Source organism: Xiphophorus hellerii, chromosome 5 (genome assembly GCF_003331165.1).
Source record: "Xiphophorus hellerii strain 12219 chromosome 5, Xiphophorus_hellerii-4.1, whole genome shotgun sequence".
Lineage (NCBI taxonomy): Eukaryota > Metazoa > Chordata > Actinopteri > Cyprinodontiformes > Poeciliidae > Xiphophorus > Xiphophorus hellerii.
In genome coordinates, this window is record NC_045676.1 from 5,095,119 (window position 1) to 5,119,340 (window position 24,222).

Genomic DNA, 24,222 nt, shown 5'->3' on the forward strand with positions numbered 1-24,222 from the left:
ATGGTGAAGTTCCGACTTTATTTTCATTTTATTGTGACTGTTCCAACTTTACTCTCGCATTGTTATGGCAATTCTCATATTATTTCATCTTTATTCTGGTATCACCAGAATAAAAATATGACTTTATCCTGGTAATATTATGACTTTTTTTCTCGTATTTATTTCGACTTTATTCCCATCTGATTACGGCTTTAATCTGGCATCTTTACTACTTTTTTCTCGTATAATTGCGACTTTTTTCCTCATACAATTCCAACTTTATTCCCATATGATTATTAATTTATTCTGGTAATATTATGACTTTGTTCTTGCATCATTCCGACTTTATTCTGGTACCTTTACAACTTTTTCGCGTAATTACAACTTTTTTCTCGTATAATCGCGAGTTTTTTTCTATAAATTTGACTTTAATCCCGTCTGGTAATACTTCGACATTAACTTAATTTTATTGCGATTATGTTCATACTTTATTCTCGCATCATTGGGACTTTATTCTGGTATTAGTACAGTTTCATTCTCACATTATATGAACAGCACAAGGATACCAAAAATAAAGCGAACATTTTGACCTGCAGCGTCACGTCTCTGTCCCAGCTGTCCTTCCGCGGCGTAACGTCTCCGGCTCCAACAAGGCAGAAGCGGCAACCGAACCGAGGAGAGGAGCTTGGAACCGAAGCACACCACAAACAGAGAAAACAATCAAACATTAAAAACCTTTACTTTTATTAAATGTATTTTTGGTGCAAAATGTAGAGTTGAACCAGTACTTGGCAGAAGGAGACCAGTGTAGTCAGGAACTTATGCGAAATTTAGAATAACGGTTACGGCTCTTATTTTGAAAGGTTTTTACCGGAACTTGTGTTTTATTATCCCTTATCGGCTTGTTTTCACTGAACGCTGTAGGCTGACATCAGATTTACAGACATGATGAGGAGAAATAACATATTATTACACTAAGAAGCTGTTTTGAGCCACATTATTTTTTTTAAAAACTTCAGTTTTTATTTGTATTTATGTATTTATTTATTTTCCACAAAGATTTTTATTTTGATGATACCAGGATTTGATTCGTGACCAAGAAGCGACCCTGTTTAAAATAAAATAAAAAAGAACAAGAAGAAGCGATTTTATGATTTTAAAATAGTATTCCGTTGGTCTCTGGAATGAATTTAGTGCGAAACTAATGGTGCATCGACGGCTCCTGCCTTCCTTCAGGCTGAATAGCTAGAGCTGAGACGACACCCGGACTGCTCCGGTAAGCAACCTGTTCATCTCCGGAGGATTAACCGTTAGACATCATGTTAGCTCTTTAGCCTCACAGCTACTGACGCTCATTCAGCATCGATGCTCATAAGCTAGCAGCTAGCATAACTGGAATCTGTCATCACGGTAACTAGGTCATTATGCTGCTATATTAAACTATCATTGTGTCAAATACCGAGAGGTTTAAAAAACAAATATCGCTTGCTTCTGTGCAGTTGAAGCGCTGATAGAATTTGATTTGGATTGATGGATTTTTATCAAATTAATAACTAGCAGACAGCTATTACTACTGTAACCATATTTTGGGTATTTGTGTCCAGTGATGATGAGCTGAGTCGGGGTATTTTGACTCTTAGCCTAACCGTAACCCAGCCTCAACGGCTGACTTTGGCTTTCAATGGCAATAAATACTATTAAAATAAAATCTTGTCATTAATTATACAATTTGTTATTGTTTTTACATTTAGTCACGAAAAGTGCTGCTTTTTTATTTTTATAAAAAATATTTATTGTCAATGTGAAAACTAATTTTTACAAAATAAAGACAATTAAAAATATATTTTACATAAAATAAGCGATTGCATAAATATGCACCCCATCTATAAGGAGGTTGAGATCACCAGAACCACTTCATCCCCACTGTGAAGCATGGTGGTGGCAGCATCATGATGTGGTGATGTTTCCCAGCAGCAGGTCCTGTAAGGTACATATATTTTTTAGATTCACTAATTAGTGCATGCATAACAAACATTACAGAGTAACAAACAGAGGTATTTATCTACAAAATACAAAAGAACCTATTAGATAACAGAACAAATAACAACTAAAAATATAAAGTAAACAAACAAAAAATGAGGTACACAATAAAATGGATAAGACAGAACATAACGAAGTGGTGTCAACAGAAATTTAATCAGCATATGTGGGGTAGGATACTCTTTTTTTCTTTCAATCTTGGCAGTTATTTCCTGATTTTTATTATTATTATTTTCCTTTTGGGTAGAAGTGAAAAGAGTTGGAGAAAAAAAAATAACAATAACAAAAGTAACATGCCAGAACAAGGAATAAATAAGTGAACAAATTAATGTAAGTAAATAACACATTTTGCAATCTTATTAGTAAGAATAAAAATGAATTTCAATGCATGTGAGTTAATGTCACTGCAGAGTAAAAGACAAAGGGAGGAGATGAATTCAACAAAATATAGGAGAATCCTGGGGGACAGTTTGTTTCTGTCTTCTACAAAACTGCAGTTGTAAAGTCCACATTAAAAGTGATAATGTGGACTTTTGTGTTCCTGCCACAGAACCTGAGCTCATTTCAGTCTTCGAACTGATCGCAATCAAATTATTCTCCAGTCAAATGTGAGGCCATCTGCCTGTCAGCAGGCAAACTGTCAAACTGGGTCATAGCAGCAAATCCTCAACAAAATGGCTGGAAAAAAGTGATTCCTACTCCAAATAAAGCCCAGAATTTATCCTAATTACAAAGATCTCTGCAGACAAACCGCACTGAACCAAAGCAACACCGTAAAGAAGAATATATTGAAGTTTCTCCAAAGATTTATGATGCTGAAATGAGTGATGCTGCTAAAGTTTGTACCACAAGTTGAATCTTAGTTTTTCCACAGACTTTTTAAATGTTGACAAAGGTTATTAATATCATATTAGGCTAAGGTAATGACCATATCACTGACCTGTATTTAAATGTAGAATATCGTCTTTGTAGAAACGTTAAATAAAGGCTGATTGCTGATTGTTTTTCAGCTTTCCCAGCAGCGATGGACAACGCTCACACTAAAACAGTGGAGGAGGTTTTGGGTTTCTTCAGTGTCAATGAATCCACAGGTCTGAGCTGTGAGCAGCTGAAGAAGAACAGAGAGAAGTGGGGACCGAACGGTAAATATTTATTTATGTATTTGCAAAGAAACAGAACCAAAATTCTGTAACAAAACTGCAACAAAATTTACCACCTTGTAACATAATTGAACAAAACTAATGTCTGTATTTTTTTAAAAAAAGTCATGTTAACTTTTTAAAACATACAACCAAGCCTGATGCAATAAATTCACAAATCCTATTTTTGTAGTGCTTTTTTTGTGGTTATTTAAAAATATGTTCCAGTGTTAAGTGTCCTTTACAAAATTAAAGTTTATTAATCTTTGTTGTATTATTATGCCATGTTCACGATGTTACCTCAAAATGGTCTCAAAACAACAACATTATCTTTTATCACAATCATTTCTGGGACAATTTATCAACCAGCAAATTTGTTATAATGACAGGATTACGGTGTATATAACACTATATTTCCTTGCAAGCTATTCTTTTTAAATCTTGTTTTAATGCAGAACATGGTGCTTTGTTGATGTTTTTCTTTTTTTTTTTTTACTTACAGAATTGCCTGCAGAAGAAGGTAATCTAACATGTTGTATATTTTTTTACAGTCATATTTTGTGTGTTATTATGTTAACTCTGCTTACTGTGCTGTTATTTCTTTATTCTCCCTCTGCAGGAAAGTCACTTTGGGAGCTGGTCCTAGAACAGTTTGAAGATCTGCTGGTTCGAATCCTGCTGCTGGCTGCATGCATTTCTTTTGTAAGGAAATACGACCACAGCCATGTTTGTCTTTTCAGCAGAACTAATCAGTCATATTTAAACAGAGCAACTGTGTATGTTTAGTATTTTTGTTTAAAATATAATGTGTATTACGGTAGTTGAGTACTGCAGGATAAACACAGCAATAGTAAAATGCATGAAATGTAAGGTTTGTTTTGAGCGTCAGGGTTGGAGTTACATCCTAATTATCCATGTCCATATCCGGCCTTTTTTGGTTCTTGACGCCGCCTTCAGTTATTTAGGAACATTTGGTGAGTCACGGAGTCGAATTCTTGAGATAAATCCATGTATAAACAAAACCCAGTCACTTTAAAGTGAAGTAAAACAGCACACTACATGGGAAAAGGAGTTTCTGCAGAACAGCCTCTATTCTTCTTCAGCACAGGATTAAAAACTTACAAATGTTCTTATTAGGGCTATAGCCAATGATTTCTCTATATATTTATTCTGACGATTAATCTGATAAAATAATTGGCAAATTCTGCACATTTTTCATTTAGCCACTTGTGCTTATTTTTTACAATATTAGAAATCTATTAAAAATGCAAACAAACAAATTATTCAAATCATTTTATGAATAAGAAAGAAAACATTTATGTCCTAAAATGCAATAACACAACATTCCTTTAGTGTATGTTTGATTATTTGTAGCAAAGAAAATAGTTCAGGCCTGCTTTTCTTATCAATATAGCATATGGATTATCTGTTGATTATTATTTTTTAGATTAACTGATCAATAATTGGATAAAACTATTGAGGAGTTCTAGGTAGAACATATTTACAGAAAAATACATTTTATTAATCTTAAATCTAAATGCACATATATTTGATCAGTTTGGCTTAATTACTGCTCTGAATATGTTGCTCTTTCAGTCTACCGTCTACATTTAACATTTGATCGATTACTGAATTATTTGACGGTTATTTCAATAACTGATTCATCAGATTAATCTCTAGTTCTTAGAATACATAATCCTAAACAAACCGATTTATTATTTGTTTTATTACACATTTCTCACTTGACTAGTTACACTTTAAACGTAAGGTTTGTTTTACCCATTGATTCTAAATGTGAGGAGTTCCCTACAGCACATGACCTCTGACCTTTCTCTCTGCCCTGTTGTGTAGACTCTGGCGTGGTTTGAAGAAGGGGAGGGAACCATCACTGCGTTCGTTGAACCCTTCGTCATCCTCCTCATCCTGATTGCTAACGCTATCGTTGGCGTGTGGCAGGTAATATATAACATTTATCTAAATTACTCTGTAAGCAACAGCAATCATGATTATGAAAACAATTTATTTTCTAAAACAGCAGAAAAATAAAACCAGTTACAGTGAGAAATCATTTAAAACTCATTAAAAATATAGATACCCATCCTGCATGTTTACTGCTTCACTTTTTCAGGAGCGTGAGGCTGAAAAACGAAGTGAAGCAGCTTCTCCAACATTTTTGTTAATATTTGATTTACAATAGAGGCTAAAGCAAAACACCTACATAATGTAATCTGACTTTTAATAATTATATTTACCTCACAAAAACTTTCTTCCCCAATTCTTATATTATAGGCTATCTTGCTCTGCAGGAAGATTTATCTATGCAAAAAATACAATATTAATCATTCTTATGCTAATAATATTATTGGAGGATGTTTGAATTTATTGTCAGGTTTATTTTCATACTACAATCTTGTCATCCAAATCTTACTTTTTCCTTTATGATGTTCTAATAAAAATTATGATAAAAGTAAGAACATTAATGTTCTTTGCATTGAAATTTCTTAATATATTAATATATTAGTACAGTTTAAAAAGTAAACAAGTAAATTAGGAATGATTAATGTTCTGATATATCTGATCAAAATAAAAGAGGAAGAATAAAATAAAGAAAACTCAATCTTGAGAACCTTAAACTAACGTTTTACCTGGAGAAAAACTAAAGAAAAGACTGGAGGAAACGTTTTGCTTCAGTTACATCTTCTAGTTTGTTTTTTATGGAAACTAAGATCCCTAAATTACATGCACCAATAGAAAACTAAGACATTTGTTGTATCCATCAGGAAAGAAATGCAGAGAACGCCATTGAAGCTTTAAAGGAGTATGAGCCTGAAATGGGAAAAGTTTACAGGCAGGACAAGAAAAGCGTCCAGAGAGTCCGAGCCAGAGACATCGTTCCTGGAGACATCGTTGAAGTTGCTGGTAAGAAAAGCAAAAACATCAAGCATGGAGTCAGTTACAGAGAGACAGCAGCAGTTCACCAGGAACAGTTAGCATGGTGACCTATACTGTTTTCCATCGGATTAATCTGTTTTTATAGCAGAAACAATCAATTAAAGTTGTACTATTTTACACACCTTCAGTCCTTGATATTAGGAATGCGCTGATCCACTGAGGTTTAGTACCGACCGATACTGATCTGACACAGAAAAACAGCCATGACTTGACTTAAAATGTTAATTTAAAAAAAACAAACACAAACATAAATGTACTAAATTACAAATTTGATCAGATAACTGATAAATTATCTGATCAACTGATCAGACATGTAAAAACAGAATCAGAATTCCTTTATTGTTGTTGTGTGAGGAAGCACAGCACAATTTAAAAAATAGCAACTCTCAAAACGCACTGAAAATAAATATTTAAATAAAAACTGTAAATATAGTAGAGGCAACTAGGATGTAAAGGAAATGACGCTCAGGGTTTGGATGGATTCATGGTGTTCAACAGCTCTTGATTAGGAACAGTTTTTTAGTTTGTTTCTTCTTGTCTTAATTTCCCTGAAACGCCTCCCTGAGGTTAAGCAACAACAACACAACAAGCAACACAACTTTGATTTATTCATTTAATGCAATTAGGAGCATAATATCCAATGTAAAGTGAATAATTAAGAAACTGACAAAAACAAAACGTTGTCTACGTTGGTCATACATGTAAAAAACAAATGGCAACAAACTTTCTTTCAAATGGTTCAGAAAGAGCAATTAGGAATGCTAAATATAGTGTAGAATAAATATTAAAGCATGATGTCACTCAGAACACAAAGCGAAGAATTAGACCAAATAGATCTGCCCTTGTCACTAATCCTCAATCTAGATTTTTTTCCAATGTAGGGACCAATACAGATAATAAATATCAATAAATACAGTTGAAGAAGAAATCTGTTTTGACACTCACACGTTCTCTGTACAGGCTTAGCTTTTTCACTGCCTCGGGATCTTCGTTTAGTTATTTCTGGAAAACGTCTGTCTGCACGTTTCTAGGCTCGTCTACGGCTGATATCGCCATGGAAACTCGGCAAGAGGAATAACCAGCCTGGATGAAATGTCTGAAGTCAAGTTCTCTGGAGAATCGAGTCGATGTTTCTACACAGCAGCCTGACCCGAGTGAAATTAGACCAGGGGTGTCCAAACCTTTGGGCCAAAATTAGTTGAGTGCCAAAAAACATATATAATTTTTAAACCGATTTAAAAACTAATTTTAGCTGCTCAACAATAAACCAACCATACAATAATTAAGAAAAAGTGGTTAGACATTTTTAAGAATGGGTGTGTAAGATGATTTTGCACTTTTGCATTATTAGAAGAAAGGGATCCAATTTCTCAGATATAAAAACAGGATTATGTCACTTCTTTATGAAATTTAGATGTACTTTGCTATGTTTAATATATTAATTTAAAGCAGATTTAAGTCACTAACCAAACAGAATGAAAAAAATGTGATATAAAACAGATTAATACTTTCTATTGCATTAAAAAATTGTCCATTTTAGAAACATTTTAATTTCTCTGCAAAACTTAATAACAAAAAGTCTCCATCTGCATCAACTGCAAATGTGTGTAATTTATGACATGTTGTTAGAGGGCCACATAAAATGAATCCAGGGGCCATACAAGGCCCCCGGGCCGCTCTTTGAAACCCCCTTGTATGAGACGGCCTTCTGGTTCGTCATGAATCCAATCGGACTGGAACTGCTATGGTCAGAGGGATTTGAAGTTGCTCTGGGCCTAGTTGCTGGTCTTTCCCATCAGTTGCTGAACCTTTCTGTTTTTAGAGCGGCCGTTACATTTTGGAGAGATAATCATCCCGCTGACCTGCTGTCTTTTTTAAACATGAACGGGTAACAAGAGCCATGTGAAAATATTTTCCTTTTAGGCAAACAGAGAGCGGTCAGTTTGTTTCCATTTTTACACTCAGCTCTTCTCCGAACACTGGGAGCTTTTCTGAATTGAGACTCCACAGTTCTGGGTCTCTCCCTTATACAGATACAATAAATATATGTGTGTGTGTGTGTGTGTGTGCGTTCTTTGCAGTTTATCTGTTTATTTTAAGAGCGTGGGAACTCAGTAACGCAAAACAGTCTGAGTTTAGAGTGACTCATTGTGGTATTTTTCTTTATTTCTCATCAAACATTCTGTATATGTTCCCTATTTAAGTTTGACTTTGCATTTTGTTTTAATAACCAGGATGTGTTGTGGTTCTCAGAACACAGGGTAGGATAAATGACTTTAAATCTTAAGCAGCCATTAATTATTTGGATTTAAAGTGATAATACGCCCTAAAGCAGGAGTTCAGAATAGGCAAAACTGAGTAGACTAAAATCTCATTATGTAGGAATGATTTTGTGCAAAAAATGTAATAAGCATGTTTGGTGTCTGCCTCTCCTAACCTGTTTAAGGAAGCGAAACAGGTCACCTTTCAGATGTATTGTGTTAAACGAGGCCTGCTGCTTAATCTTTAGTTGGTGTAAATCTTTTTCCTGTTCTTTCTGTCCCCCTTGAACCTCCAGTCGGTGATAAAGTTCCTGCTGACATCAGGTTAACGTCCATCCGCTCCACCACGCTCAGAGTGGACCAGTCCATTCTGACTGGAGAGTCCGTCTCCGTCCTTAAACACACCGATCCGGTACCAGACCCCAGAGCAGTCAATCAGGACAAGAAGAACATGCTGTTCTCTGTGAGTCTTAAACATCTCACATGTCTTTTTTTGACAATAACAAAGAAAAAAATGTTGATTCATTCAATGTCTTTATTGGAACATAAAACTAAGTAACTTAAAATCCATTTTTTTATTTATTTATCTCTCCTGAGATACAGTAAATGTGCCATTATTTGATGATGGGTAAACAGAAAGATGATGGAAATGTTTATGAGCTTGATTAATTTTAAAGTTTTTGAAGCCAGGAGTCGGTAACATGAAACCATCACAGCGACTTATTGTTTTCAATTGAAGGTTGTATTTTTAGAACTGATTAGTGACACAAATACACAACAGCTTATTAGGGCCATTGTAGGTTAAAAATAGGAGAACACTTAGATTTTATTTTAGAAAAAAGTTTATGAGAAAAACACTCAAAAATTTTGAGATTAATTTCAGAAATTTTTCTAGAATAAAATGGGAAATTTCTGAGTTTCAGAAGTCAAAAATTTTAGACGTTTGAAACTTGAAAATTTCCAAAAGTGGATTTATTTTTTACTTATAAAACTCTGGAAAAAAATTTGGAAAATTTAAGAGATTAATCTCAACAGTTGTGAGGTTGTTCTAGAAAATTTTTAACTTTTCAAGTTCAGAAATGTAAAAAAAAAAATTCTATAAAATTTCTGACATAAAAGTTTTTTGGCAAATATTATGGCTCTAATACGCCGTCGTACAAACCTGTACTGTATTTTTAAATAGAGAATAATTTTTAAAATCTATTTTTAATAGTATTTGCCGATACTGCGAGTCTTTTAATCCAAATTGTTTTGGCATCCGTCCGTGTGCGTGGGAGTGCTGAAATATCAGCCATCTTTGTGAAAGCAGAGTGGGGGGGCGTCAGCAGGGCAGGGTTGAGATTTACGATCTTCAATAGATGCAAAAGGTCAAAGAGCAGCTCTGATGTTTTATTCAGCAACATTTCTCTGGCAGGCTGCAGGCCTCCATGCTGCCACATTCTGGTTGTGTTGTGGAGGATTTATTGATTTGGTTCAGCCATGCAGTGATACCATCAAAAATACTTTAAAAAAGGGAAAAGGCGCGTCCCATGAGAGATTAGGTTGGCAGTCTTAGTGTGGCCTCGTTTCGTTTTGCTTGTCGACTTTTATGACCTTTTTTTGCTCTCTGCACTCGTTAGCTGATGTAACTGGGCCTGAAACTGACAATTATTTTAGTTATCTATTAATCTATTGACTGTTCTGACGATTAATCGGTCACGTTATGTAGACTTTTCATTTTGTACAATATTAAAAATCCATTAAAAGATAAAACAAATAATTTAATTCCTTCTTTAAATGAAAATAAAAACATGTATTGTTTAAAATGCAGTAACAACATTCCTTTTGTAGCAAAGGATCCATCTGCTGCTACAGAAAAACAAGCAACATGTGAACTGCTCAACTTAATACCAATATTGTGTAGTACTGATCTGTTGATTATTAATTTTTTTTAATAACTGCAAAAAGTGTTTAGATGGGGATGTTTACAAAATTTGAACCAGGTGAAGCCAGATCTGTTCCACATGACAAGTTCTGGATGGAAGACATTTACAGACAAAGAGCTTTTTTAAAAATATTAAATGCAAAATGTATATATGTTCTGTAACCTTTTGGCTGAGTTACTGCTCTGAAAATGTTGTTCTTTCAGCAACTGACCTTTTTCTGAGTCAGTTTACTTCATTTAACGATTAATCGATAACTAAATTAGCTGACAATTATTTACATAATCGATTCACCACGACGATTCTAATTAATCGTTTCAGCCCTAGATGTAACTTTCAGTTCATTACATTCTGGTTTTCCCATCAAGGGTACAAACATCGCGGCGGGTCGGGCCATCGGGGTCGCCGTGGCAACTGGGGTGCAGACAGAGATCGGGAAAATCCGGGATGAGATGGCCTCCACCGACCCTGAAAGAACCCCTCTGCAGCAGAAACTGGACCAGTTTGGGGAACAGCTGTCAAAGGTAAAATCCCTTTGCTGTTGAGATTTTAATGCTACGCTGGGGAAAATGTAGCGTAACGACACGTCCGTCCTTCTTCCTGTGTGCTGCGATCTGCAGGTCATCAGCGTTATTTGTGTGGCTGTGTGGGCCATTAACGTCGGACACTTCAGCGACCCGGTTCATGGAGGCAGCTGGCTCAGAGGAGCTATTTACTATTTCAAGATTGCTGTCGCGTTGGCTGTAGCTGCCATTCCAGAAGGTAAAGTCACAAAAAATAACCTTGGTTTTAAACTTACACACTATATTTTTACTCTTCCTGCCTTACTGCTGGAGTTATTTTCATGCTTTTGCATGAACACTGAGCAGGCATGAGATAAGAAACTAGGCCAGAACCCAGTGACCCACCTTCTTTGAGAATGACGCATAAAACTGCTTTATTTAGTTCTGAACTATAAACGGGGCATAAAGCTGGTCACTTTTTTTCATTCACAGGCCTTCCAGCTGTCATCACTACATGCCTGGCGCTAGGTACTCGAAGGATGGCCAGGAAAAATGCTATTGTCCGCAGCCTGCCGTCAGTGGAGACGCTGGGATGCACCTCTGTTATATGCTCAGACAAAACAGGAACTCTGACTACCAACCAGATGTCTGTGTGCAGGGTAAGCTGTGGGAGAAAATGACATTCACCTCAGATTTACCTTTTCTGGAACAAACTTTTTCTAGTCACAAATGAAAAAGAAATAATTTGTCTTAATAGTAAATTAACAAAAATCTAGTTGAATTAGTAAATAGTATTCATCTGTTTCAAAAAGTGTGGTTTGTGTCTGATAGTCAAACATTGGTTCTGCTTACTCTGAAGCACTAATCAAAAAGCTTGGTCCTGCTAATGCTAACACGCTAATCATAAACACTTGTTCCACTAAAGCGCTAATCATAAATAATAGTTTTGGTAACACTAAGGCATAAATCACATATCTTTGTTCCATAAACATTAGTAATTTAATGTTCATGATTAAAGTGCTAATCTTAAACATTAGTTCTTCTACCGGTAAAACAAAACACCAACATGGTATTTTGCAAAAGCTATTGCTAAAGCGCTAACTTCAATTCAAATTATATTTGCCCTTGAAAGACTACAACTCTCAAGCTCCGATTTAATTTTAGCACAATAATTTCCGTATATAACATCCTTACATACAGTATTTATTCTTATATCTTGTCCTCATGTGTCAATGTTTTATTTTGTTCCTGTGTTTCCTGTTTGAAATAAAGCTATTTGGAAAAACAGAGAGAACATGAGGAGAGGAACAGTCTTCACCCCCTTCAAAATAAGAGCATGCTGTAAATGACAAACTACTCAATAACCAAAACTTGAACACAAACATCAAACTTTATTTACCAGAAACTTTACAAAATAGCCCAAGTAAATTAGCAGTTTAGAATGTATCTGGTAATTTTAATTTAGGGGAAGCTAAATATACTAATATATATTTTAGATAAAGAAAAATACATATCTTCATTTGTCATTATTTTGTAGGAATCTGTTTTCATTTTGGCTTTAAATGTTTTCTGTAATGATTTTGGTGTCCGAAGCGCAAAATGTTGTTGCTTGTGATTGATTTGTAAAAGTAATCTAAAATGTAAAACATTCATCTAAAGACACTGTAACATTAAAACCATGTTCTCTCACTGCATCATTAAAAACTAAAGTTCATCAAACGCAGTGTTGCAAATGTCCAAAGACTATCACTAAGTGTTTAATCCAACTGTTTTCGCTCTTTTTAGCTCAGTAATCATGATTTCAGTGTGAAACAAAGTGATAATTTTTTTTTACCATTTCCGTAAAATGCCCTCTGATTTAGATACGTTCTTCTAACATGACTGAACTAATAAACTGCTCCGATGTCTGTTCTGTGCATGTAATTAGATGTTTATAGTAGAGAGTGCATCAAAGGAGCGTTGCAGCCTGAACGAGTTCACTGTGACTGGATCTACCTATGCCCCCGAGGGGGAAGTGTGAGTGTTTTTAACCTTTAACTCCTTCATTAACTTGTGAATGTTGAGTCGGTTATTAATGAAATAACGCTTCCTTGTTTTTCCCCCTCCTTGTTCTCCATCTTTATTCTGTCTTTAATCTGTTTTTCCCCTCGTCTCTGCAGTTACAAGGACGGCTCAGTGATGAAATGCAGTCAGTATGATGGCCTGGTGGAGATGGCCACCATCTGTGCTCTGTGCAATGACTCATCCCTAGACTACAATGAGGTAAGCAATGCTAACATGACTATGAAAACAGCTCCTGCCATCACCAAACAGTCAGTTAAAGCCTGTTTCTGCTTCTCCTCCTGGGCTCCAGGCAAAGGGTGTGTATGAGAAAGTTGGTGAGGCGACAGAGACTGCCCTCTGCTGTCTGGTGGAGAAAATGAACGTGTTTGATGTGGATCTGAAAGGACTGAGCCGTGCTGAGAGAGCTACAGCCTGTTGTTCTGTAAGTGTGTGAAGCTCTGATAGATCAATATTTACACCTGATCAGAAAAGCATAAAAGGAGAGAGAGAGGGGCCCGTGTCATCTGTTTATTTCAGACCTGAGCTCTTATGTCTGAAGTTAAAGGTGGCCTATTATGCTTCCTTGAACGGGTTAGGATAGTCCTATAGAAAGCATGTTCATTACACTTTTTGCACAAAAGCATTCTCAGATGATAAGATTTTAGTCTGCTCAGTTCTGCCTTTCAGAATGAGCTTTTTTAGGCTGTCTTGTCACTTTAAATCCAAATAAGCTCCTGTTGGCCACACCCCCAACTCAACGTTTGCACTCGTACTTGAAAATGGCTGCAAACAAATGCCACCATACCATACATCTTTGAAAAGCCGAAGTAGAGCCTTCTGCACAATCAACTTCAATGCAGAAAGTAGTTTCTGGATGATAAGTCAACAACAAAACACTTGTCTTTTTCAGCAGCCATTGTATCGTGGTAAAACCAGCAGACCAAATGAGCTGAAGCTAAGCTGTGGTTGCTTGTTAACGGCGAATGCTCAGTCAAATGTGACTCAACAACTGGGAGGTTTTTGACACACCTCATTTTTCAGGCATCAAAAAACATAAACTTATTGCCAAAAATTTACCTGGTGGATTTTTAAGCGCTTGTTTTTCGGAGCAGTTGAAACCCAAAAAATTACAAAATGTGACTTTTGCATTAAAAGTTTTGTATAACCTCTGAAAAATACCAGTGTCTCAATTGGTTGGTTAAATTTTTTTTTATCGTAACTATTCTGGACTAATGAACACAAGACAAACTTCCACCAAAACACTCTTACCTAAGGGCAATTTGGAGAGACCAGTTAATCCAACAGTCATGATTTTGGACCTGGAGAAAACTCACGTATGCACAGGGAGAACATTCATTTTATACCACGAGAATATAAAATCTGATAAATGAATTTTTTTCTCCATGTTGTTTGTTCAATGAGAGCATTTCTTCCACTCTTTCTCTCTTTATCACTTCCTTCCAGGTGATTAAACAGCTGATGAAGAAGGAGTTGACACTGGAGTTTTCCAGAGACAGGAAGTCCATGTCTGTTTTCTGTTTCTCCAACAAACACACCCAGTCTGCCTCCGGAGCCAAGATGTTTGTGAAGGTCAGCGACACCTCAAGGATTTTAGCTTCTAGTGCCAATATGTTAACACAACTGAAATAGGACAAAACTAATTTACTTGGTAAGATTTGGTATTTTTGCAGCGCATCTGCTGCCCGTAAAGACACGGACATGTTCGTCTCATTTTCTCAGGGCGCTCCAGAGAGCCTGTTGGAGCGCTGCAACCACGTCCGTGTCAGCGGTTCCGGTCGTGTTCCTCTGAGCCCGGCTGTTCGAGAGCAGCTCCAGTCCACCATACGGGGCTGGGTCTCTGGACGGGACACGCTGCGCTGCCTCGCCATGGCAACCAGGGACTCGCCGCCGGAAATTCGCTCCCTCAACCTGGAGAACACGGCAACCTTCGCTGACTATGAGGTTCTGATAATAGACTAGACCAGAGGAGTCCAAACGTTTTGTCACTTCAGCTCAAAGCTGCAATATTAACAACATTCTAGTTTTTTAAAAACTAGAATCACCAAAATGTTCTTGTGATAAACTAAACATGAACTATTTTAATTATACATAAAATAATAATCAATTTTTTATGATCCAATAATAATTATTATATAAATATACAAAAATATATATAATATTTTTTTATTGTTTTTTTTTCACTATTAAATTTTTTTGTTTATTCCTCAGCAATCAAAGCTGAATCTAGGTCAGTCTTTGAAAACATTTTCTGTATTTAGCTAAGTTTTAATACAGCTGTTAAAAGCAAACGTATAAGTCAGTGAGTAGATGTGGTCCTAGTTACCATGACAACAGACGAAAACCAGACGCTTAGAGTACGATTACTTAAAAAAATAATAAATTAAGTAAAATTTAATTTAAAGTTGTAGTGTTGTCCTAATTTATTTAATTTATTCTTGAACTGTGGTCTGAGGAGGCCGCAGAAAAATCAGTCCACGGGCCACAAATGGCCCACAGACCCCACTTTGAACACCCATGGTCTTGACTGCACTCTGGATCTATTTTTAACATTTTTTTTGTAGTTGCTGTATGATTCTACATGTTATGTAAAATTAAAAAGTCCTCCTGTTTGTGATGCCACCTCAGTCGGACCTGACCTTTGTGGGCTGTGTGGGGATGCTGGACCCCCCGAGGCAGGAAGTCCGCGGAGCTGTTCAGATGTGTCGACAGGCCGGCATACGGGTCATCATGATCACAGGTTAGTGTGCAGATTTACACAGTTGCAACAAAAATATTTAGTGAAACGGCAGGAACCAGAACAGCCAAGCATAACGTTACAAATACTAAACAGTCTGGATCTCAAAACCTTAAGCTGTCTGATACAAAGCTGTATTTTAAGGGTACATTCACACCAGCCCTGTTTGGTCCGCTTTAATCAAACCCCAGTTCATTTGTCTAGAAAGTCCGGTTCTTTTTCGGAGGTGTGAATGTTTGATCAAACTCTGATCCAGACCAAACAGACTTCGGTTTCGGTTTGCTTGAAGTGAACTCTGGTGCAATTTTAATGCCAATCTGATTGCCAAGTGGATCAGAGGCTGCTCCAAAAGCAAGAACGTAGCTATGGCGCAAAGCATTCTGGGTAAATAAAACCAAAACAAATATCCTAACATCTAGCTATTGTCGCTCCATTTCTTGTCCTCATGCAGGGGACAACAAGGGGACGGCGCTGTCCATCTGCAGGAGAGTGGGCATCATCACCGAGCAGGAGGAGGAGCGGGAGGGCGTGGGAGGGTTCGGCGGCCTGACGGGCCGAGAGTTCGACGAGTTGCCCCCTGACCTTCAGCGCCAGGTCTGCCGGACGGCGCGGTGCTTCGCCCGGGTGGAGCCGGCCCACAAAAGCCGCATCGTGGAATATCTGCAGAGCCTGAGCGACATCACTGCCATGGTGAGAGCAAATGTTTCAATGTTGACAAAATGATGTTGTTCTATCACATGAGTTCACTTTTAAGCCTGGACAGTCCAAATGAGAGACCAGAGTGGCCAATAAAAGTGCATTTCTGTGGATTCAAACTCTGCAGCAACATGTTTGTGAACAGAAGTTCATCAATTCTCTATTTACTGATTTATTAGGGTGCAAATAAACAGATTGTTACTGAAAATATCCCTAAGCCTGTCACAATAACAAATTGTACCGGATGATAAATTATCCCAGTAAATATTCTGATAAACGATAGTAACTGAAGTAATGCATTCATAATGGCATATTAATGCAAGTTCTCTCAAACTGGAACTGGAAGATATTTTAAATATCCAAAATAAAACACAACCAAAAACCCATAAATAAAACTTATTATGATATCTCTCTAAATTGTCATTTAAAAAATATTCATCATCAAACTGGAAACTATTGAGTTCATTTTAATTTATCAGTCTTACTATTTTTGATGCATGAACAATTTTCTTTCATTTTGGACATAAATGTTTAAGTTATTGAGATCTAAATTGATATGTTTGCATTACTTCAAATGTGGTAAAAGTAGGGGAGGGACTTGATTACATTTTTTAATCGAGTTAATTGCCTGATCTGTAAATAATCAGAATATAATCACATTGTAACTGAAAACAAAAGAAGAAACATTTTCAATTCAAAACTATTTTTTGCTGCTAACTTATTAAATAAATAAACATGTCAACTTTATTTAAAGGCAATTTTGTTTTGATAATAATCAATTTTATTCATAGTTTAAAATTAAAGTTTGCTGATCTTTGCGAGAGCAACTTGCACTAGCATGCCATGATCGACATTTTTCTTGAAAATGGTCTGAAAACGACAATATTATTTTTTATCGCAATAATTTCTGAGACAATTTATCATCCAGCAGCACATTTTGGGATTGGCTCTCCATTTTTCTGTCCCTCCTCTCTGATTGGCTCAGACGGGGGATGGAGTCAACGACGCGCCGGCTCTGAAGAAGGCGGAGATCGGCATCGCGATGGGCAGCGGCACGGCCGTAGCCAAGTCGGCCTCGGAGATGATCCTAGCCGACGATAACTTCTCCACCATCGTGGCGGCGGTGGAGGAAGGCCGAGCCATTTACAACAACATGAAGCAGTTCATCCGATACCTCATATCGTCCAACATCGGAGAAGTGGTCTGGTTAGTGCGGCCTTTCTCACACTGTGGTTTGTGGGCTCCCCCTAGAGGACCACTAGGGGGAGCCCTAGGTACTGCACAAAGTCAGTACCTTGTGATCAGAGGAAGTCATGCCTGCTGATAGTTTTGATGTGTCGTTTGATTCTTTTGAACGGTTCTTTTAGTCTCAGTTAGTGAGAACTGTTCTTTATTTTTTTACAAATGTGCTTGCTTGTAATGCTCTGCTTGCACGTCAACAGCTATTATTGTTATTTAATTAAAAATAATTTAATCAACCAATAAATACAATAGATAAGTACAATTGGTAGAAATCGGTGGATAATTTTTACATTTAATAGTGAAGAAGATTTTTGTTTCTGCCAAAGCAACTCAAGGCTATTTCTCTTTTATTGTGTTTTAAATTACAAATATTTCTACAATGTCAATAACGCACACAACACAACTTCATTTTGATTTCCAAGTGTTTCATTAGAAATCATTAGAAAACTTAGAATCCAGAATCAGAATCTGTAAATAACTCAAAGCGTCTCGAGTTGTTCATGGTTTTTGTCACATTTGCAAAACAGCGCCACCCTTCTTTTTAAGATGAATAAAGAAAACAACCATAAGTCAGTTAAGAGGCTAATATTTTCTTTTCAGGTTGTTTATATAAGTCTGAGAAACATGGGGTTAGTAGAACAAAACATTTCACTGATTAGATGAACAAATTTTCTGTGTTTTTATTAAGCTAAGCTGTCTGTTTTCCTGCTCAGTATTTTCCTGGCCGCTGCACTGGGCATGCCCGAAGCGCTGATCCCGGTCCAGCTGCTGTGGGTCAACCTGGTCACTGACGGTTTCCCGGCAACAGCGCTGGGATTCAACCCGCCGGACTTGGACATCATGTCTCGTCCTCCGCGCTCTCCCAAAGAGCCGCTCATCTCCAGCTGGTTGTTCTGCCGCTACCTCATCATCGGATGTGAGTCACAGTGACACACAGTCTGTAATCTTACCTTGAAAATGCTTGAAAAGTCCTTGAATGTTACTAAAACTGTGCAAACTCTGTTTGTCATATTATCATCAATCAGATCATCATGAAGATGATCTGATTTAAGGTTTTTATTTTTGTTTCCTGCAGGTTATGTGGGAGCCGCCACCGTCGGAGCTGCAGCCTGGTGGTTCATGGCGGCTCATGACGGCCCAAAACTTTCCTTCTACCAGCTGGTACCGCTCCGGTTTCACCCTGAAGTTCATAATTAAATGTCTCATGTATAAACATCTGGGATGTGTGGCAGAATAGTTAAGGTTCAGGATTTTAGAAATTAATCATGAGCAACAAAATGTGACTTGTTTGACAAACAAATGTACAAACATCCCTTAAATGTCAAATTGAAAACTGATTTATGTAGAATAAGAATAATTTTAATTTAAAATATGTAACTTAAAATAAAATATTCCCCACTTCTAGTCAGTATTTAGTAGTTAGCAGTTTTCCTTCATTCTTCCTGCTAAATTGTTTGAACTTGTGGGGAAAAAAAGGCTTTTTCTGATTATTTTCACCAGATAAATCAACTCTCCACTGACAAATGATTGTTTAACTGGTTAAAGTTTGCAAATTAAACCTTTTAGAATAAAAACACTCAGGTACAAGTTAGAAGAACGCTCTGTTATACATTAGATTAATGTTAAATCGGAACAATCCAACTCATCTATATATTTATAATATAAACTTTCCCACTGTGTGTCAGTCCCATTACCTGCAGTGCAGTGAAGATCACGCCAAGTTTAGCGGTGTGCAGTGTTCGGTGTTCGAGTCGCCGTATCCCATGACGATGGCGCTGTCTGTGCTGGTTACCATAGAAATGTGCAACGCCTTGAACAGGTAAGACCCGACCACAGACGCCTACAAAAAACTTTGAAATTTCTGAGTTTCAAACGTCAAAAATTTGCTGGGCAAAAACTCTATTTTGAGATTAATCTAAAAAAAACTTGTAAATTAAAAACAAAAATTGATTTTTTAAAGTTTCCAAGTCTTTCTACAAACTTTCTAAGAATAATCTGAATTTTATTGGCAGAAATTTACTCCCCTTTTTTGTTTTCTACCTACAGTTGTCCAAATACTCTGTTGTATCTGGAAGAGCTGCACAAAAATCCCCAAAAACAAGTAAACCTAAAAATAGATGACAGTGCTTTTGTCTCAATTATCCCCTCTTTTGAAGGACAGTTTTGTTTACAGAAACTTGACAGTTCATTTTATTTGTTGTCTCTGTATTTTTGTACATTTATTTTGGATTTTTAAAATATCTTACAGTTCCAGCGTTAAATGTTTATTAGAATTTAAAGTTTATCGATCTTTAAAACTGTTTCCTTTACCATTATATTACTTTAAAATGGTCTCAAAACAACGATGTTATCGTTTATCACAGTAACTTCTGGAACGATTAATCGTCCAGTAAAATTTGCCCTCATGCCGGGCTTCTTCAACATCAACCTCTTCTTCCTCCAGTCTGTCAGAGAACCAGTCCCTGCTGAAAATGCCTCCGTGGTCCAACCCGTGGTTGGTGGGCGCCATCTACCTCTCCATGGCGCTTCACTTCCTCATCCTGTACGTCGACCCGCTGCCGGTAAGAAAACGTCAGAATCGTTTGGTTCTGTTACTGCGGATGTTCGGAGAACCTTCACGTTCTTCCATCCACAGGTGATCTTCCAGATCCGGCCGCTGTCCTGGACTCAGTGGGTCGTGGTTCTGAAGCTGTCGCTGCCCGTCATCCTGATGGACGAGGCGCTCAAGTTCTTGGCCCGCAACTACATCGAGCCGGGAAACCAGGTCCAGATTTAACAAATCTGTATTCTTACTCTTTTTTGTTATTTGCTCCTGTTTTTATCAGTTAGAAAGTAACTAGTTACATTTACTTGAGTAACTTTTTTTTAAAAATTTACTCCCAGGAGTATTTTTTACTATGTTGCACTTTTTACTTATACTTGAGTAATTTTATTATGAAGTATTTCTGCTCTTACTTGAGTAAAATTTCTATCCACGGAATGAAAAACAAACATGTTTTAACCAAAAATTCACCAGACACAGACACACACCTGCAGTTTCTGTTAAAGTTTCATAAGTTTTTTATTTAAACTGATTTGGAAAAATGTTCTTTTTTGTTATTTATATGGGTTATTATCAAATTATTTTGTCCTTAAAATACCAAAATTTCCACTTTACTTAATATTTTGGTCCACTGATAATGTAATTTTTAAACATTAAGTAATAATTTAACGTTTGATTTGATTAGTTACTCAGTACTTGAGTATAATTTTTACCAAATACTTTACTCCTACCTGCATAGTTTCTTGTTCGGTTACTTTTTACATTTAATTGAATAAAAATATGTTGTATTCTAACTTGAGTCTTATTTTTGGGTGCTTTACCCACCTCTGGTTTTATTGTCTCCTAAAGTCAGTGGAGGAGGAGGAGCTGCAGAGGTCATGGGTCGGCATGGGGCTGGTGGGTTCAATCCCGTCGAGGCTTCGCCACGCGGTGAAGGACGTCTCCTGGTTGTTCGTTCTGATTTCGGCGCCGCTGGTGTTCTGGATCTTCAGCCTGGACTCCGACATCAACAATATCTTCTGGGAGTGAAAACCGAACAGAAAACACTGAAGAGGAAAAGAAGAAGATGGACTTCTGGGAAAATTACTTTGAAACGTCAGGAAAAGATGGCGGAGACTCGAAGAAAATGTTTTACAATGATTTCCTTTGTCATAAAGGTGCTTTGTGGAGATTTAAAACATTTTCTTTGATTGATCAAATATCCATTTCTTGATTCTTGAGAATTTTTTTAAACATAAAAACAGTGAGTTTTACATGAAATCTCTCTGGTTGAGCTAAAATAATCTAATCTAAACTAAGCTGCTTTATGTGTTTTATGATTCAATTCAATATTAAACCTGACACAGAAAAGAGCAGCACTGCAAAAACACAAAATCTAATATTCTTGGTTTAGTTTCCACCACAAATATTTTAGTACATTTGAAATAAGACAAAAATAACTCACAAGTAATTGTTCAGCATCATAAAGGAATTTGCTCTAAGTCAATAATTCCTTAATATTGATGAATAACTACTAGTTCCACTGACAGATTATTTCACTTTATAACATGGAAAAATGTTTTGTTATAAATAAAATTATCTGCCAGTTGAACTAGAACTTTTTCACCGATATTAAGAAATTGTTGACTTAAAACAAACTCCTATTTCTTGCTGAAAATTTGCTTGTAAGTTAATTTTGTTTTATTTCCAGTGTACTGAAATATTTTTACTAGAAACAAGACTAAAACATCTTGGTATAATGTTGTTTTTATTGCTGTGATGGTCCTACAATGCTACACAAAGCACCTTTTTGAAACTTTTAAATTTACCAATGTATCCGCTGATCGTTCCTAATATTCACGTGTGTAACATCCGGACATTTTCTGAAGCAGCTGATCTGAGACCAGTCCAGGAGGCGGAGCCCGGCCGGATTGTGCTGGATAATGTAATAAAACTCTGTGTTTAAGGCTTCAAACATGAATTTTCTGTCTTGAGTTCCTCTTTTGTTCGTTTTTGATTATTTTTGATGCGTTTGAGGCGATGCTTGAGCAGAAGCTCAGTTTATTGTCATGTATCTGCCAGGATCTTAAGATTCTGACAAAATCCCAAAGAGAAATTAAATGTAGCTCATATTATTCAAGATTCTCTAAAGAGTTGCTGTAGGAGCTGGGAGAGTCTGCAGTCTGTACTGCAGCGGTTCTGTAGAAGCCTCTGACTGAAGACTGTTTAACGAAGAGGATGCTCTCAATTGTTCACGAGTTTCTTGATTTTATGAAGAATTCTTCAAGAACCATCTTTCTTTTTCACGTTGTTGAGCCGTTTTAAATCCCAGCAGATGACGGCAGACAAACCGACTCTCTCAAAATCTGACTCAGAAGATCTACATGATCCACCCGACAACTGCAGTCACCCGAGTGTTTCAGAACAGCTTGTTCTGTGTTGAAAGTCTGATGTTTACAGAGTGAAAATGAATGATGCGAGGACAGCACCCTGTGGTACTCCTGAGCTGATGACCAGCTGGTTAAACATCATTGATCCAGGTGATTTTTGTATTTTCTGGAGTCCTCATAACCAAATTATCAGGTTGAATTTTGGTTTAAGAACAAACATTTCTGCAACAAATTCCAGAATGTCAAATGAAAATGTTTCAACCGATCTTAAATTTAATGTTTAAATTAATTTTTTTCAGGCTTGTTTATAAACTTTCTGCCGTTTTGATAAGATTTAGTTTTTATTTTTGTGTTTACATTTTGCACACTGAGATGAGCTTAAATATTGTTATGATCCGTGTGTGTGTGACGACGGTTCACTGAATTTTTTTACATTTTGCAAATTTTTCAAGGTTTTAGCCAAACCTTTATGTTATTAATAATAATAATAATAATAACCCATGTTGTTGTTTTTCAGTAGTTTCATTTTAATTTAACACTTTAGATTGTATTTGAAGCAAAAGAGAAATAGCATTTAATTGTTTTGAGCAGGAATGTAATATTTTTCAACATTTATTTTTATTTATTTTGAACTGTATCATAACAAAATCTTGTTCTATTGTTTTTTTTAGCTGGAAAGAGGAAAATTTAAATGTTACAGATCATTCTTTACTGACTTGTTTGTTTTGAATAAAGATGAAACTGAAGAACTGAAAACTTTTTCTTATTTAGATCTTCCACCAACATGCATAGAAAAACATTTTGTTGTCAATAAAGTGTTGAATGACGACGTCGTCGTTGTTTTAGATTATTTTACATTAAATCCAAATATGTTAAGCTATATTTCACTGTAGCTGTAACTCAAGTTCACTTCGATCAATATTGAGGGTGAATTATTTTAAAATTTTATTCTAAACACTCAAATTCAGGCCAGTTACTGAAATATCAGGGGAGTTTGGGCTTTTTTTTTTTTTGCTTTTTCTGGACAATTATTCCGTCTGGTTTGGATTTTCTGCAGCTGGAAAAGGTTTTCCTCTTATTTTTTTTACTTTCAGTCAGTTATTATGATGCGTAACCATGGCATGCATAGCTGTGGTTTTATTAGTTTCTTTTATCAGTCACTATGAGCATAGATTGTATCCCCTACTCGAACGTCTCTTACTGGTTTTCTAACCATACGGACAAAAGCAAAGGAGTAGAATCAGCACTGGTGTCATCCAGTTCATGTTACTGTAAAATATCATCTCTAAAGCCTCAATATTTAGCTATTAGCATGTCTTCAGTCAGAGGCCTCTCCTGATTCATTGCAAGACTGACTGCTACCACAGATCTTTCCACTCCAACACACCTGGATGACATAAATAATTACAAAACTTAAAATTCCCTTTGGCATAAACTAAATATTTTCTAATTAAATTAAATCTTCCCAACCCTCCTCGGGCTAAACAAAACTCTGGTAACTCTACACTGCAAAAACACAAAATCCTACCAAATATTTTTGGTCTGTTTTCTAGTGCAAACATCTTATCACACTTGAAACAAGAAAAAACTAATGTATGAGTTACTTTACAGGAAGAAATATTAGCTTGCTTTAAGTCAATAATTTCTTAATATTGATGATAAGGTACAAGTTCCAAATGTCTTGTTTTCAGTGAAATAATCTGCTATTGGAATTAGTACTTTTTAATATAAATATTAAGGAATTATTGACATGTTATTGTTCACATTGAACTGTCATGA

At 36.3% G+C, this 24,222-nt stretch overlaps 1 protein-coding gene across 1 annotated transcript; it reads left to right on the forward strand.

Moving 5' to 3' along the window:
* Positions 1-917: 917 nt before the first annotated feature.
* On the forward strand, positions 918-22,034 carry LOC116720154 (sarcoplasmic/endoplasmic reticulum calcium ATPase 2). The gene is made up of 24 exons (XM_032563264.1): positions 918-1,255; positions 3,030-3,161; positions 3,661-3,678; positions 3,778-3,860; positions 5,010-5,114; positions 5,939-6,077; positions 8,668-8,834; positions 10,662-10,817; positions 10,914-11,055; positions 11,289-11,455; positions 12,724-12,812; positions 12,956-13,058; positions 13,150-13,281; positions 14,304-14,429; positions 14,580-14,801; positions 15,486-15,597; positions 16,046-16,284; positions 17,276-17,496; positions 18,246-18,448; positions 18,608-18,693; positions 19,218-19,351; positions 19,976-20,093; positions 20,168-20,296; positions 20,924-22,034. The coding sequence occupies exons 2-24, from the start codon at positions 3,044-3,046 to the stop codon at positions 21,101-21,103; spliced, it is 3,189 nt and encodes a 1,062-aa protein (XP_032419155.1). The 5' UTR covers positions 918-1,255; positions 3,030-3,043; the 3' UTR covers positions 21,104-22,034.
* The last annotated feature ends 2,188 nt before the right edge of the window (positions 22,035-24,222 follow it).

Bases quoted from the DNA above. Each gene is read 5' to 3' on its own strand.
- LOC116720154 (XM_032563264.1), top strand. From the start codon at position 3,044: ATGGACAACGCTCACACTAAAACAGTGGAGGAGGTTTTGGGTTTCTTC. The intron at 3,861-5,009 runs GTAAGGAAATAC...CCTGTTGTGTAG, and splicing joins TGGCTGCATGCATTTCTTTT to ACTCTGGCGTGGTTTGAAGA. The intron at 15,598-16,045 runs GTTAGTGTGCAG...GTCCTCATGCAG, and splicing joins ACGGGTCATCATGATCACAG to GGGACAACAAGGGGACGGCG.